The 16,128-nt window shown below is 50.7% G+C and overlaps 1 protein-coding gene across 1 annotated transcript in view; it reads right to left on the bottom strand.

Moving 5' to 3' along the window:
• RFX4 (regulatory factor X4) overlaps window positions 1–9,584 on the bottom strand; it is a 166,796-nt gene extending 157,212 nt beyond the window's left edge. The window contains exon 1 of the mRNA XM_060025537.1: window positions 9,525–9,584. Coding sequence (XP_059881520.1) covers window positions 9,525–9,567 — 43 coding nt within the window. The 5' untranslated portion in view covers window positions 9,568–9,584. The remainder of the gene's footprint in view (window positions 1–9,524) is intronic.
• Window positions 9,585–16,128: the final 6,544 nt, after the last annotated feature.

Raw genomic sequence — 16,128 nt, 5'->3', positions numbered from 1 at the left:
TACTGCATTTTCTCCAACATGATGGATTCAGGAGATCAATGCTTATGAAGTAGTAATTCTCCCTTCCAATTAAATAAAAATCTGCTATATTCATCAATCTCACTTAGGCTGCGTCTAAACAATGCTGACCTTTAGCACAATTGGGTAGTCAGAAAACACGCAGGGCACTAAGCCCTGACTAACCTTCACTGGGTTGAAGCCTTTTCAAAGGCTTTCTTATTATCCCCTTGAGTTAAAGCAAAACAATCACAACAATATAAACCCAACACGTCAAGGTTCACCTGTCTACTAATAATTCTTGATGGCTCATAGGCAGATTATGCTTTTACATTTTATTGAGGATTAACCAACCACAAAAGTGGAGACTATATACCGATTTTAAAGAAATTCTGCTCTGAGGATCAGATCTGAGCACAGAAACCACGTAATCTACTGGCACAGGTAATTCAGCCCTGGTTGCCTAAATTCAGATCCTATTCAACTGAAAACAGAAGGGCTGAATTTCATTCTTTCTTTTCTGCTTTTTATGATCTTTCTCTCTCTTAAAGAAAGCTGTTAATATTTCAAAAACCCAGAAACCACAATGTAGATAAAATCAAGTTATAAAGACAGAACAAATGGACATTTTCTCCTCACGTTAGAAAAAGATGCAAGAAAGGCCAAAGAGCTAAACGCGTTTCCTGCTAAAACAAGTTTCAGAGAAAGACTCACTTGAAACTGGTTTCCCCTTCTTGGAAGTCAAGTGTAAAATGGTTCAGTCTTTAATAAAACAGTGATGCCTACACGTATTGGGCAGTGGGGGGAGGGCAGTGGATGAAGAACGCGGGCCATCACGTTCTAGAACTGGGAGGGTGTCAGGGGTTGTGTAGGGGCCTTCATCAGAGGTGTGCACCATACGTCTCCTCCGAGAGCTCCATGGAACTAACTTTCTTGCAGGATTCAAATCCCAGTCAACAGGTGTTGCCTCTACAAAGACACATTTTCCACTTCCTTTAACAAACTGGAAAACGCAAGGGTGAAACCATGGCAAACAGAAGCACATAAAATGCCTTGTTCATGGGAAAGGTAGAGAAATGAATATGACATGAATCCCTCAGCCTAAAACCTTTTAGAAGAGAATGATTTATCTTGACATGAGAATTGAGACTATGTCTACGTAGTGCAGAAAACATCTAGATATGCTGAAACAATCTAAAATTTTTTCAGCATTCTTATCCCCTTTTCCCAACTAGACACCTAGGATTTGGCACAGGAGGCCAGATAATTATTTTCAATCATAGTAAGGTCTGCCATTTACTGAGCAATTTCTAGGAGCCAGGCTTAACTTAAAGTGCACAATCTCATTATATCCTCTTTTTGTTCTTCTTGAAGTATAGTCGACATACAATATTACGTTAGTTTCAAGTGTACAACATAGTGATCCGACAAATACGTTACCACACAATCACCACGACAAGTCCAGTAACCATCTGTCACCACACAAAATTATTATAGCATTATTGACTATATTCCTTATGCTGTTACAGTACATCCCTGTGACTTATTTGTTTTATAACCGGAGCTTGTACTTCTTAATCCCCTTCACTTATTTCACCCAACAACCTCCTCCTCCCCAGTATATCCTCTTAAGAACCCTAGAAGGTAAAGAGTGGATTTTTTCACAAAGAAGGAAGTTGAGGCTTGAGCACTTAGGTCATTTGCCCCGGGTCACACAGCTAGCAAGTGACCAAGCAGGGATTTAAATCTTGGTCTATCCGATAGCAAAGCCCATGTTCTTTTCCTTAAAGCACACCCACATATACCTGAGGCCATAGGGAACACATATCTGTGAATGACTTCTAGCTCTAATATATGGTTTGTTAAATTACCAAAAGGCTACATATATAATCACAGTACTTAATGGCTTCTGCCTCATTAGTTTATTCTGGCTGAGGTATGTTTGTATGTGAGCATGAATGAAGCCTAGACATTCACAGACACAAAGCGAATGGTAACTAAACTTCAAATGAATCCCCGAGAAGACTACAGTGCATTTCACATCTGTAGTAAAGATGTGTCCCTTTATGTCCCTATTTTTGCCAATGATAATTTACAATTTTGTCTTCACAGTATAAAAGACTACCCTAATGCTTTCTTACAGGAAGAAAATAGCATGCTTTTGCTAAAATAATATACGCTCTCATTGGACATCCTTTCCAACACAACCCTCTCCCTCGCTAAAACAAAAAAGAAAAGAAAGACAGTATAGCCTTGTGACTAAGAGTGTGGATCACTGCAGGTTAGGGTACTTACCCCCTTCAAGGATATCCTTTATCTGCCTCCATTTCCCATTGCATAATATGGAATGGATAATAACAGTACCCCTAACATATATTTTAAAATACAACTAATAATGAATTTAAAGTGCTTAGTACATGCCTGGCATGTGAAAGGCACTTGACAAACATTAGCTTTAAAAATGAAAACAAAAACCTAGATTTATTACTTGCATTCTGTCTCAGGAAAGTTTGGCACACGCAATTAAGATCGCTCTTGCTTCCCATGCAGTCAAGGTATGTCTCACAGCCCAACTTCTAGAGCTCAGAAACTTTTCAGTTTTGAGCCTGTTGGTTTCCTCCTTTAAACTGCGAATGATAAGAGTTCCTTCTTCATAGCATTGTTGTGAGCATTACCTAGATAATGCATTTAAATTAAAATGCTTAGCAAAGTGAAAACATATAGTAAGTATTGAATATATGTTATTTATTATCACTTTCGCATTGCAGACTCACAACAGCCCTATCAGACGGTTCTATCAATTCTGTAAGAAAATTGAAGCTCAGCAATATCTAGCTTCCAGACCAAAGACACACAGCTTCATGTGGCAGAAAGGCACCCTGTGAAAGGTAGCAACCTCCCCATCACCACACTCTATCTTCATTAATCTAGATAGTGTTTTCTCTTCATAGTACGTATCACTAGCTGAGATTATCTATATTTGTGTTTATCTGTTTCTCTGTCTAGAATTTATGCTCCAGAGGAGCAGAGATGGCATTTTAAAGCTCAGCATTTAGCAGAATGCAGGGCACATAGAAGGCACATAGAATTCTTGAATGAATGGATGGATGAAACAAGCTAAAATTTGCCCAAAGTCTATACTCTACTCAACCCTTATGATGCACTGCCTCCTACCACTGCATCATTTAAAATCCTCTTCAAAACCAGAATCATATGACAACTTCAGAGACGTTTTCTCTGGAGCTCAAAGACACAACATTCCTTGCTCCTCCACTTTCATCCATGCATTTCCCTTCTCACCAAGTGGGATTCAAATCCACCTGGCGGCCAGCGTCATCACCAAGCCCTGCCAGGCTAGCGCTCTACCAGTGTCCAGCTGAAGCAGGCAGGGTGGGGCGAGGGAACGGGCTTTCCCAGTCTGGCCTCCGATCCAGCTCTGCTACGTACAAGTTGTGACCCTATGCAAGTTCCAGACCCTCTTTTATCCTAAAAAGGGACAACCCAGAACTGCTATCAGGCTTAACTGGCTAATGTGTGGTAAAGTGCCTGTTAATGGGGCTGCCACATGGTGGGTGTTCAACAGGAGAGAGCATCCTTTCCTCCAGGCCCCAAGGGGACACTATTTTTCTGTCTCTTGTAGCGCTCACCACTCTCAATATGTCCATGCCTTCCCTCATCAAAACGTTTTAAAGTCCTTGACAGTAGGGACTGTGGCCTTATTCATCCCCAGGCTCTGCCACCCAACAGGTGCTCAGTGAGCGAGACTGAATAAAACCTCCGATAAATTCACCCAAAGTAATTTTTTTAACTTTTACCTGACACCTCCAAATTATCTGTCTTTGAGTTACTCTCTCCCCTAACCTTGATAAAATTGCAAAGACATCTCAAATAGAGTGGGTGTGGGGAGAAGCAACGTCAGAGATTCTCCCCCACCACCACGTTTTCCATCCTGCAGAACAGTGCATCCCTGGAGGGGCAGCTGAAGAGTGTCCCAAGTAACCTGTACAGCAGGCAGGGCAGGCTCTCAGGGGTCTATGCAAGTGGAGACCTGACTGTCTGGCGTCCAACTTGTGATGTCACCATTCCATACCTTTTCAGCCTTCTTTTTTTTGCACAGACACCAAGGCAAACACACACATCAACTTGACTTAGAATCACGATTTTGCAGTGTTGGAAACAGAAGAGAAACCCTGTGCCTGATGCAGGTCACAATAATACCTCTCTCGTGGAGCGCTTGTGAGGATCAATGTGTGATGAACTACTTTATAAACCTAGTACCAGGCAGGTATCACAGACACGGGCATGTAAATTAGTCATAAACTTTCAGACAGACTGTGGCAATCTTTGCATCCAATCCGTTCATTTACAGATGAGGCAACAGAGTCTGGGGAGAATGGAAGGACTCCTCTGCTGAACATATCACTAGGAGGGGTGGCCAGGTGTGAGAAGAGCCTCACCTCTTCCTAAAAGCTTGAGCAACGGAGGGTAAAGTCTGGTGTACTCTTGATAGCAACATCTCACCACATGGGCCAGTGTGGCTTCTTATCCAGCATTTGTGGGGGTCTGTGATGCTGACTTCACCACCCAGAGGCATTTCAGTGTTGACGCCGGGTACAGCCCCATAAAATCTAACGCCTTAAGGAAAGCACCTCAGGTGTAACTGAGAAAGGCAATTACAGGTCCTTAAAAGGGGGTTATTCAAGGTTCTTGACTCTTAAAATCCTAAATGACTTGTAAAAATATTTTACTATATTATTCGTTTGGGGAGAGAGTCACTAATTGTGCAGTGGATCATAGTTCAGATAGTGGTAACCTGGGTTCTATAGTAAAGAGGGGTATGTCTAACTTGTCAGAGAATCCCACTCTGTGAGCTGTCTTACCCTTCATTTTACAGGCAATTAAAATTAATCTTGTAAAGGCTAGAAGATTTACCTAAAGTATCCTTACAAGTGGCTGAGTCAGAATGATAACCCCGAGCTTTCCCCACTGTACAAAGGAGAAAAAAATTGGGAGGATCTTCTCTTCAGTACCCTCCCCACCCCTCCAAGATTTCTGACCAGGCACCTCCTTCTCTTCTCTTTCCCGCCTTATCCTAACCCCTTGCCCTTTCAGATCCAGTTTGGGGGGGGGGGCGATGAGAAATTCATCTGGGGCGACCCACGGGTCGTGGGGAAGAAAAGCCAGAACCTTTCACGTTGGTGAGCCTGTGGCTCGTGGTGGGGGGGGCGGGCGCACTGCCCAGCTGGCGCCTAACTTCGGGATGGGGAGGGAGGCTGGACGAGAACCCGGAGGAGGAGGGGTGGGAGAGAGGGCGCGCAGGCGGGCTGAGAAAAGGTGTAGCTGCTGGAGAGAAATTAGAGACCTCGGCGCCTCTGGGAAGCAGGATGGTCCAGCTCTCACACAGCGGCGGGGAGGCCCCGTGCAAACTCCTCTCTCCTCCTCGTACTCGGCCTTTTGTTGTCGGCCTCTGCCTCTGGCTCCCGCTCATGCCCTCCGGTCCCCTGCCCCCCCTGAAGTCACCCCAACTGCACTCATAATATTTTGCTTTGCGCTGGGTCTGTTTTCCACCACCAACTTCCAGCAGTCTCCATGGCGACGCGCTGGGGAGGGGGGCGGGCGCAGCTATGGAAATCCCAGGGCCTAGTCGCCGGGCGGGCCCTGCAAAGTTTTCCGGGTCTCCAGGACCTACAGGCCGGGTGGGAAAGCGCGCTGTCCCGGGCCGCCGCACCAAGTCGCGTGCGGGGCTCCCCGAGCCCGGCCTGCACGCCGCGTCCGCGCTGGCTAGTGCTGCAGCCACCCGGACTGGGGACCTGGGGACCACGCGGCTCTTAGTTGACCCTGATGCCAAACTCAGACGTCGGCACTTGGCAGGTGGCGAGGGTGGCGCGAGCATGCCCCCTTTACCGGCCACACACACACACACATACACACACACACACACACACACACACGGCCGGGGAGGGCGAGACAGTCTGATTTGGGCGCGGGGGCAAAGTTCATAGCTCCGACCCCTTGTTCCCCGAGCTCGCAGTCCGAGTCCCGGGGCTGGAGAAGACGGCTGCTTTCCTAGGCCCGGGGCCTCCTCCCACCCGGGCGCTCTCTGCCCCGCCGGCCCCACGCCAAAGCCACTGAAGGTCCCCACCTGCGGGCCCTCGGAGCCAGGTCGGGCCTTGTGCTGAGCCGGAGGCCTGTAGACCAGAGTGTCTTCCCGCCGTTGTAGCCCAGGGAGCTCAAATCCGGCTCTAGGGGTGCTTTGGCCGCTCTGGGTTTTGGAGGTCGCGGCGGAAAGCGGGTAGAGGCAGAAGTTTCCAGGTCGGGTTCGTCACTGCCCCTCCGTAAGGCGCCGTCCCGTTTAACAAGAAACAACCCTTACTGTTGCGCAGGCGACCAACCTGGCCCCGGCCCACTTTGCACAAGTTCTCTGTGGCCTAAAACTCTACCTACTTTCCCCCCACCCCGCCCCTCGTTCTCGAATTTCCAGGTACCTTGAGTAACTGAGCAACGCTCGTCGGGGAGGGGCAGCCGGGATTGGAGCCACAGGCCACGAATACGTTAAGCGCCGGCGGCGGCCCGCGTGGGGACGGCGGGCCACACGGGGCTCGGCGCAGACTGCGCGGCGCGGGGCTGAGGCGCGAGCCGGCAGCGACGCAGCTGCAAACCGCGCACCGGGCGGAGGGCGCGTCAACCGCCCCACGCGTGCGCCTGCGGCCTCCGCCGCCTCCCCGAGCCCGGTCGCGCTGCGGGCCTCCTGTGAGAGGAGCTCTGCTTTGTGGCACTCGGCGGCGGGCTAGGCCAGGGCCCAAAGGCGCGCGCCGGCTCCCCGGCCTCCTCCGACGGGGCATTGTCTCAGCCCTCACACTTGTTGAGTATTTTGGGAAAACTTGAGGAATATATTACCGCCTCGGTGCGCGGAACAAAGGGGCGCGTTTCCGCAGGCCACGCTGAAGGGGCCCCCAGGCGGACCACTAGAGCCCCGGCCCCTGCAAAACTGTCCTCCCGGGCCCGAGGCACGTTGCGGTGATTTTCCTTTTAAGAGGAAGGGACGGAGGCCTGGCCCGCCGGCCGCTCCGACCCCGGACGCTCCGGACATCGCCCCAGCACTTGCTGCGAATCGATCGTTCCAGCCCTTTCGGAATGAAATAATAATAACGATAATATTCGTGGTTCTGCCGTAAGATTTGCGCGCAATCTGCCGTAAAAGGAGCAGAATCGAACTGCTCCAAGGAGCGCAGGTCTCAGCAAGACGGGGAGAAAGGACCTTTACATAAAAAGGGAAACTCCAAAGAAAAGCTAATTGGATTAAGTTCTCTGGAAGCGAGGTGAGGGAAGGTCCTGGACCGGACCGCGCCGAGCCGCACTTCCCTTGTCGTCGGTTTTGCAAGCCCGAGTGAAAATGTCACCTGGTGCGCCTCGTGTCATTTCTTCACGCTGCCGTTTCCCAGAACTTTTTGAGTTCAGGATGGCGATCTAGGGATGTCTCAGATTTTCGAAAAGGGGAGGGGAGTGGATGGGAGAAAAGATTTCAGAACCCGTTGCGGGTGTCTGCTGTAAGTAATGACCAGGTGTCTCCACGACCACTAGCTAGAGGACAGAAAACAGAACGTTTCCACAACCCCACAGCTCTCCCCAGAACGCACCGAGAAGCTCCAGTCGTGTGGAAGGGGTGGCTAAAACCCCCAGCTGGGCCATGGCTGGTGCGGGGCATGGAGACCCCAAGTCCCTACGTGAACCCCTTGCAAATACTTGGTCACAAACCATGCAGACATGGGTTTAATTTTGTTCAAGGATATTCACCTCTAAAGTTGGGGTGCCCAGGAGGTGCGTAGTGGCACTAACACTTGGCATAGCAGTATGTAGGGAGGGTCTCTTTTCCCTCTCTGGGCGCCCTCTTTACCGCCAGCGGAGAGGATCCAGCAGGGCTGGCCGCGCACCCGCAGCCGGGCGGGCGGCAGGCGACGCCTCTCCTTACCTTCATTAGTCATTGCACATAGTAAGGAGTTCTTCGGGGCTCAGCCTTTCCCCACTCCCAGGGGACCCACACCCACTCGGGGGAGCGCAGTGGAGAAGGACTTAGCTCTTGAGATCAGAGATAGACGATTACCCTGGAAAATCAAATATACCCCTGGCCAGAGGGGGTGGGCGTCTTGTCCACCAGGGCCCCAGCAGAAGCCAGGAGAGGCTGGAAATCTATCTGCAAGGACGGAAGAAAGACCATCTGGGGCAATGCCCAGATGACCCCTACTCCCACCCCACATCCATTTCCAGCCTGCTTCGGAGTGGAGATGGGGAAACAATCTTGTGGTGTTTATTTGCTCAGGGAGGAGTCGCGCGTGTGTTAGGGGATGGCAGAGACTGGAAGGCACTTGTTGCTCCGCTCTGCAAAGTCCAGCAGCGGATGCTCGTAGGCATCCCCTCAAGCATCGCGTCAAGCTGCTGCCTCGGCCCAGGCTGCTCTCACTGCCCTGTTTCTGCCTCTCCCCACGAAACTCCAAGGCTGCAACCAAGCCGGGACAGGACTGCACTGGTTGGAAGACTGCGGCTGGGGGAGGAGGTGAAATTCCAGAGAATTTCTTTCACCTGGAAGGGGCACAGGGAGCATAACTCTGATCTAGAAGTTTGGCGGCTCTTCAAAGGCGCTAGAACTGGGAGGTGGCGAAGACTCTACTGGAGAAAGAACCGAGATGCTGGGCTTTTTCGTTGTAAGAGATTCCTTGGCTTGCTTTCTCTGTTGTTACGGACGGCCGCAACCCCAAAACCTGATGCCCACAGCCAACAGACCCCAAAGTGCCGAGCAGCTTGCAGACCCAGACGCCAGGCCTCGCCAGCCGCTCAGCGTCTTGTCCTCCCTTCAGCAGAATTACAATCCCCAAGCGGAGCGCATCGTCGGGTGCCCCTTCCGGGCAAGGAGGCTACACCCCGCCTCGGACGGCCCGGGGCTCCCTCCTCCAGACCGGGCGCGGATTCCCCAGGACCACCGGGTTCGCCGCCGCCACTCCCTCCAGCTGCGCATCTCTACCAGTCGGAGCCTCTGTCCCCACCTCCCAGGCGCTGTGCGGAGCCGTCGCCCTCCCCCGCCTCTGGGGCGTTCCGCTCGGCTTCCTGGCCCTAGCCACCAGCTCCAGAGCGCACCGCTATTCCGGGGCCCCCAAACCGGGGGAGGAGCCGGGCCCGGGAGGGGGCGGTCGGCTCGCAAAGTTTCTGCAAGTGGCACCTCGAGCTCGCCGCGAGCCAGCGAATCTTTACATAACTTTGTGTCCGCGGCTAGCAAGAGCGCGCTCCTCAGCGCGCGCGCACACACACACATTTACACATACAGTCACACGCTTACACACGCGCACACTTCCACGCATCCGCTTACAGACATCGCACATCGCATGGGATTGAAAACTTCTGCAGGCTCCGTTATTTCCTGGGGTTCCGCTGTCAAGTTGACCCTTCTGAACTTTTTGCGACTCTTGCTGAAGTTCCCCTTCTACCTCTTCTTTCCCTCCCAATGTCTCCCCCCAACCCCCACCAGTAGGACTAACCTGTGGAATCCATGTCGGGTTCCTCCAGTAACCCACAATGCATGCTCTTCCCATGGACAGCACAGGCGCCCCCCAAAAGTCCTGATGTTTGGGGGTCCCCTGTGCTAGAGCTGCCCAGGGAGGAAGGGAGGAAGGAGGGGAGAAGGAGAAAGAGACGCAGAGAGTGCAAGGACGGAAGGATAAAGAAGAAAAGGAAAAGGCAGAAAGAGAAAGGCGAACAGAGAAAGAAGAAAAGAGGAGAGAGAGAGAGAAGGGAGAGAGCTCGGAGAAGGGGGAGAGAGAAAGAGCGAGCGAGCAAGGGGACACTCAGTAATCCAGCCGGGCAAAGCCAAACCCGTCAAAATGTTTGCGGATGTTTCATGGGAAAAAGCATCATTTTATAGGAGCCCCGATGGGAGCAATGTCATTGATAGGCCAGCCGGCCTGATGAATGGCCGCTCGTCAGATGGGGCCGTGGCGAGGCGCACTGTGAAGCCCATTGTGGGCCTGTTTTGAATAAGAAAAGCCGCCTCCGAAAAGGGGGGCTCAGAGCGACGCAATCCCAGCCCTCCGACTTCCCCCTTCTATTATAGCATTAGCAACGTTTTTCTTATTTAAAGTTCCAGAGGCCTTCTCCAGCCTTCGCCCGGCACTCATTATAGGCGAAATCAAAATTGGCTTAGATGTGGCCCCCTCCCCCCTGCCCCCCTCCCCCGATCCGGCCAGGCGCGGCGCAGGCTTGGGGGGTGAGCAGGGGGCTCCGAGGAGCCTGGTGAGTCGCCTACGCGGCCACGAGTGGGCCCCACTCCTTTCCCGCTTCTCTTGGGCCCCCCAAGTTTGGTCCCGGGTTAGATTTTGAGTGGGAGCCCTGGGGATGAGGTAAGCCTTGACTCCCTTCCACGCGGATCCGCGGACACGCGTGGGGGAGTGGAGAGCGCTGAAAGGGGAGGGGAAGGGGAACTGCAGCCCTAAGACCCCACCCCCACCCCGGGCGGCGAGAAGGCCGCTTGGCAGGGAGGGTGTGAGGCGCTGACTCATCTCCAGAACTTTCTCTATCTTCTGGGTGTATCTGCCTCTCTCTCTCCGCCTGCCTCCCTGTCTCTGTCTCCCTCTGTCCTTCCCTCGTCCTCTGTGTCCCTCTATGTCTCCGGTTTGGGCTGCGTGCGTTTCGGTCCAGCCCCTGCCCCCTCACCTCTTTGTCTCTCCCTAGGACTCTGCCCCTCTCTGTCTCTATCCCCCTTGGTCTCTCTGACACTCCCCGCAGCCCCCGCCTCTTCCCGTAACTCTGTCTGTCAGTCTGTCTGTGTCTCGGTCCCTTCCTCCCTCCTCCAGCCCCCGCCCCCAGCCAGCCACGAAGTTTGCGAGAAGCCCGGGCCTGCGAGTGGGAACGCGGTTTTCCCAGGGACCCCCTCCTCGGCTGAGTGTAGAGTGCAGAAAGAGGGGGGCGAGGAGCTGGGGGGCTGGAAGTGGAAGTGGGGGGGGGCCGGCTGCGTCTCCGCGGGCCCCGATAAAGTGGCCGTTCGCGGGCCGGCCGCGCTGTGATTAGAATATGAATGGGGCTCGGCGGGCGGAAGAGAAAGGCGGATTACCCGGGTGCTTTGACCATGGACAGAGGCAGCGCCGGCCCGGCCGCGGAAGGGGCGGGGCGCGCGGGAGGGGTCCCTAACTCAGGGCGAGGGAGTCTCTAACCCGGGACCCCAAGCAGGGCGCGACTTCCGCGGTCCCTCCGAAAGCCCCCCAGTCTGCCCTCCTAAGTGGGACAATGTTGGGCTGGGGGGCGAGGGGCCAGCACGTGCCGAGTTAAGGTCACGGTGCGGCAGAAAAGAGGCGGCGCGGAACGCGGGCTGGAGAGTCCGGGCTTAGCGTATTTCAGAGAGCTGGGTTCGAATCCCATTCGGTAAATGCCCTACTCTTTATGGGCCTCAGTTTCCTCGTCTGTAAAGTGGGGCAAAGTGTCCCCTCTCAAAGTGTGGGGTAAAATTAAACGAGGTAGTGGATGTAAAAGGGGCTGAGCATTCGCTGTTCTCTCTACTTGGAACTCTCCTTACCATCTACCTCCCCCAACATGTGCCCGCGTGACCGGCTCTTTCCCATCACCCTGATCTCAGCTAGCGTCGCCTCCTCGGAGTGCGCCTGACCACTCTGTGTGAGGCGCCCCTCTTGCCCCGGCCGGTGCCTGGTTCATAACCCGTTTGTTCCTGCAGGAACACCGTGCACAGCCGTTTGCTCAGAGCCCAGAGCAGCGCCAGGCACATTCTTTCCGGCCGCGATGGTTGGTGAAGGGAAGGGGGGTATGAAACCAACCAAAGGCGACGGTGGTGATCACCGCACGTGGTCGTGGTGTGCGTGGTGGCAAAGACCGCGGGATTCCAAGTCAGGAGATAAGAGAGGCCGGGTTCTCCTTTCGCAGCCTCCGTTTTTCCCTGGACGAAATGGAGCGGATGATAAAAACCTCCATCAGCCAGCTGCAGGGGCCCATTGGGAGGTAGAAGACTTGGCGGGGAGCTTGACGAGGTGCCTTCCGGTGGTTGCGGGGAAGCTCGTGCTTCAGGCCCTGGGAAAATCCTTGAGGGATGCCAGGGGCCGGGTTGTCTCCAGAGGGCGGACGAGACTGTTATGGCTGTTGCTATTATTCTTATTTTAATTATTATGCACGCAAAATTGGGGCGGGGTGGGCCAGACTCGCCAGGGAGGAGTGAGGAGAAAGAACTCAGGTGGGCCGCGCAGATGCGTGCCGTGCACAGTTCAGGGCGCAGGCTAGGCTAGGTCCCTGCCCTGTGCTGTCTAACCTGGGAGGGTACTGTTTCTTAGACATGACAGTGCTGCAGCACCCAGGAGCTTAAAGAAATGAATATAAGCACTTATTCATTCATTCTTTAGTATAAATTTTTGTTGCATACCTACTATGTGCTTAGCACTATTCTAGGAGCTGAGGATACAGCAGTGAACAAAATAGACTAAAAAGAATCATGCTCTCCTGTAGTTTATGTTGGAGTGAGGTGAGACAGATAATATATAAAATATATAATTAGGTTATTTAGGATGTCTGATGATGAGTGCTATGTAGGGGGTGGGACATAAGGGAGGGCATCTCTGAGAAGGTAACATCTGAGCTTTAAAATAGTGCTATTTGCTGTTGGTGGGAATGTAAATTGGTGCAGCCACTACGGAGAACAGTATGGAGGTGCCTTAGAAAACTAAAAGTAGAGTTACCATATGATCCAGCAATCCCACTCCTGGGCATATATCCAGAAAAGACGAAAACTCTAATTCGAAAAGATACATGCATCCCAATGTTTAGAGCAGCACTATTTACAACAGCCAAGACACGGAAGCAACCTAAATGTCCATCGACTGGTGAATGGATAAAGAAAATGTGGTACATATATATAGTGGAATATTACCCAGCCATAAAAAAGCATGAAATAATACCATTTGCAGCAACATGGACGGACCTAGAGATTATCACACTAAATAAAGTCAGACAAATATCATATGATATCATTTATATGTGGAATCTAAAAAAATGATACAAATGAACTTACTTACCAATCAAAAACAGAAACAGACTCACAGACATAGAAAACAAACTTATGGTTACCAAAGGGCAAAGGGGGTGAGGGATAAATTAGGAGTTTGGGATTAACAGATACACACTACTATATATAAAATAGATAAACAAAAAGGACCTACTGTATAGCACAGGGAACTATAATATTTTGTAATAACATATAATGGAAAAGAATCTGAAAAAGAATATGTTTATATATATAAACTGAATCACTTTGCTGTACACCTGAAACTAACACAGCATTGTAAATCAATTACACTTCAATAAAGAAAAATAAAATAAAACAGTGCTATCTGGGGGTCAGTGACAAGGGTGCATTCATTTGTGAAAATTCACTGAGCTCTGTATGCTTATGATTCTATGTATTTTCCTGAATGTATTTCAAACGTCAATAAAATGTTTAGATTCAGTATGAACATCATATAGTAATAATAGCTACCATTTACTCTTTATGTATTGACTGTGATAGGTGTTTTCCACGCATTATCTCATTTGATCCTCATGATACAGCTAACATGTATTATTGTTGTCCCCACTTTGAGAGAGGAGGACAACTAGGGTGCAGTGTAGCACTCTTGCACTTCACAGGCACTGTGGACACAACAGTGAGTGACCCAGCTCCTATCCTCCAAAATAAATACACAGGGGGCGGTGGAGAAAGTGTGAGTACTGTGGGAACCAAGAGCAGGGACGTGAAGCTGAGCCCAAGAGGCTGGTGTCAAGGCAGGCCTCCTCCAGGAAGTGATGACTAAGCCAGGAACTGGATTCAGCAGGCAGGGGGGCTGAGGGGTGTTACAGACATAGGAGCCTCTGTGGTATGTTTGGGGTCTGGAGCCTGGCATGGCTGCACGTAGAACGGGAGGGAGGAGTAACAAGCAACTTCTTTGGGAGGTAGGTGAGGATCGGGTCATGCTAATCCCATCCTGGAAGGGATTTGAATACAGGACTACATTTGTATTTTGGAGATACCAGTGTGGCCACAGTGTGACACCAGGATGGGGGTTGGTTGCTAGAGGTGGTGGTCACTGAAGTCGGGGGGAGGAATCCTGATGGATTCCCTGAAATAGGGACATGTCAGTGGGGGCAGGAAGAAGTGACTGGGTTCAGGAGATACTGAGGAGATCACATCTATCAGCTTTGGTGTTAGCTGGATGTGCCCAGTGAGGGGCAGGGTGGAGTGATGTACAGGTTTCTGACTTGGGCTATTGACACCATTCACAGAGACTGTCTGATGGGGGGAGGAGGGAAGATCTGGCAGCAAGGCAGAGGCGACTTGAAGTGCTTATAAAACTTCCCAATAGCCCAGTGGCAATGACTGGAAGGCAGCCCCATGAAAGCATGGAGTTGGCACTGATGTGTAGACCTTGGTGGCTTCTGAAGTCCTTGGAATGGATGAAGGAGCAGCATAGAAGAGGAGGGTGCAGGATGAATCCCTCCCAGGTCATCCGGAATGCTCTGCCCCACCCCTGCTGTTGTCTCCATAGTGCCTTGTACTTCCCAATCCTAACACTCACCTTACTGTAATTATTTACTTGTCTGATGTTCTATTTTCTCTACAGAACTTACCACCATCGAAAACTGTTTTGTTTCCTTATTCATTGCATGCCTCTCCACTCCACAACACAAGCCTTAGGAGGGCTGGAACTTTGTCCCTCTTGCTCACTGCTGTCAACCTGTCTCTGGACAGTATTTATTGATGGGCTATGAATGGACCATCCACTGGTCTGACTGGTAGCAAGTGACACAGACCCACAAGAGCACAAGATGATGGATTTCCTCATGCAGTGAAGTCACCGGACACGAGTTTCACACTTTGCACAGCACTGAAACACTCTGGTTCTAAGTGAAAGTCAGAGCCCTGTGCCACTAATTCTAAAAGTGAAATCTGGAAGACAATATGTCCTCTATCAAAATCTCCAATTGTGGGTTTATACTGTAAAGTTGCATTATGTGTGGGTCTAGGCCTGGATCACCTTCAGCAGAGAAACCTCTGCTGAGGAAGACACAACCAGTGTTGTTCTAGGCAGAGGTTCAGAGGTGAACAGGATAGACAAGCTTCCTCCCCTCCCTTCTACCTCCTGGAGTCTCCATGCTGTTGGGAGGGCTGATGATAAACAAACAAATGTTAAACAATATTCCTGCCTTCATGGATCTTCTATTATAGTAAAGACATGAGTCCAACCTTATGTTTGTTAATGACTCATTTGTTAATTACATAGTTATTTACTTCAACAAACTTTGCTGGAGCACCTTCAATGCACCTCTGCAAGGTGTGGGGATAAATCATCCAATAAGACTGTGTTTACCTTACATCGTCTTGTTTCAGTGAAGGTGACTCAGGAAGAACTATAAAACATCTGGATAAGTAATCTACAAGTAGGGTGCCTGGAGCTGCTGTGGCAGGAAGGGATCCCCTCCACCACCCCCGCTCACTCTGGAACCACCTGAAGGCTGAATTGATTTCTGCCCACAGTTGTCACTGATATCCAGAAAATGCTCAGTTAAAACCAAAGAAGGCAGAAAAAGAAGTTTCTGGCAATGAATAGAAAATGGTCGCAAACATGTAATTATAAAGACAAAATGCATGGCTCAGTTGGAAAGCTACAAAATGCTTTGACATGGTTGGAGGGCAGTATGTGCCCAGGAAAGTAGGCTAGAAAGGTAGATAGAAATGTGAACGACAAAGGTAGGCAAAAAAAGGGCCCTGTGTGCCAATCTAAGGAGCTTAGACTTGAACCTGTGGAGGATGATGCAGCATGGACAATTATCATCAAGTAAGGGACATAATCAGATCTGCATTAGAGAAAGATCATCAGACACTGGCATAAAGGCAGAGAATGTTTTTAAAGAGAGGGAAACTAGAGACAGGAGACCACCATTTAAAAAGCTTCCCAAATGCTCTAAATACTATTTCCCATTGAAGGAGTCAGAGTGTTGGAGAAATGGCTGATTCCACGTCTGGGGCAAGAAATGTAAACGATGAGCCTGGATCACTTGGTCATGCCAACGAGAAAGGAAGCTGTGAAAAACTTCAAGATCCTTGAAGGGAGCTTC

The sequence above is a fragment of the Delphinus delphis genome, chromosome 11 (genome assembly GCF_949987515.2).
Source record: "Delphinus delphis chromosome 11, mDelDel1.2, whole genome shotgun sequence".
NCBI classification, from domain to species: Eukaryota; Metazoa; Chordata; class Mammalia; order Artiodactyla; family Delphinidae; genus Delphinus; species Delphinus delphis.
This window is presented reverse-complemented; position numbering and strand designations above follow the sequence as displayed.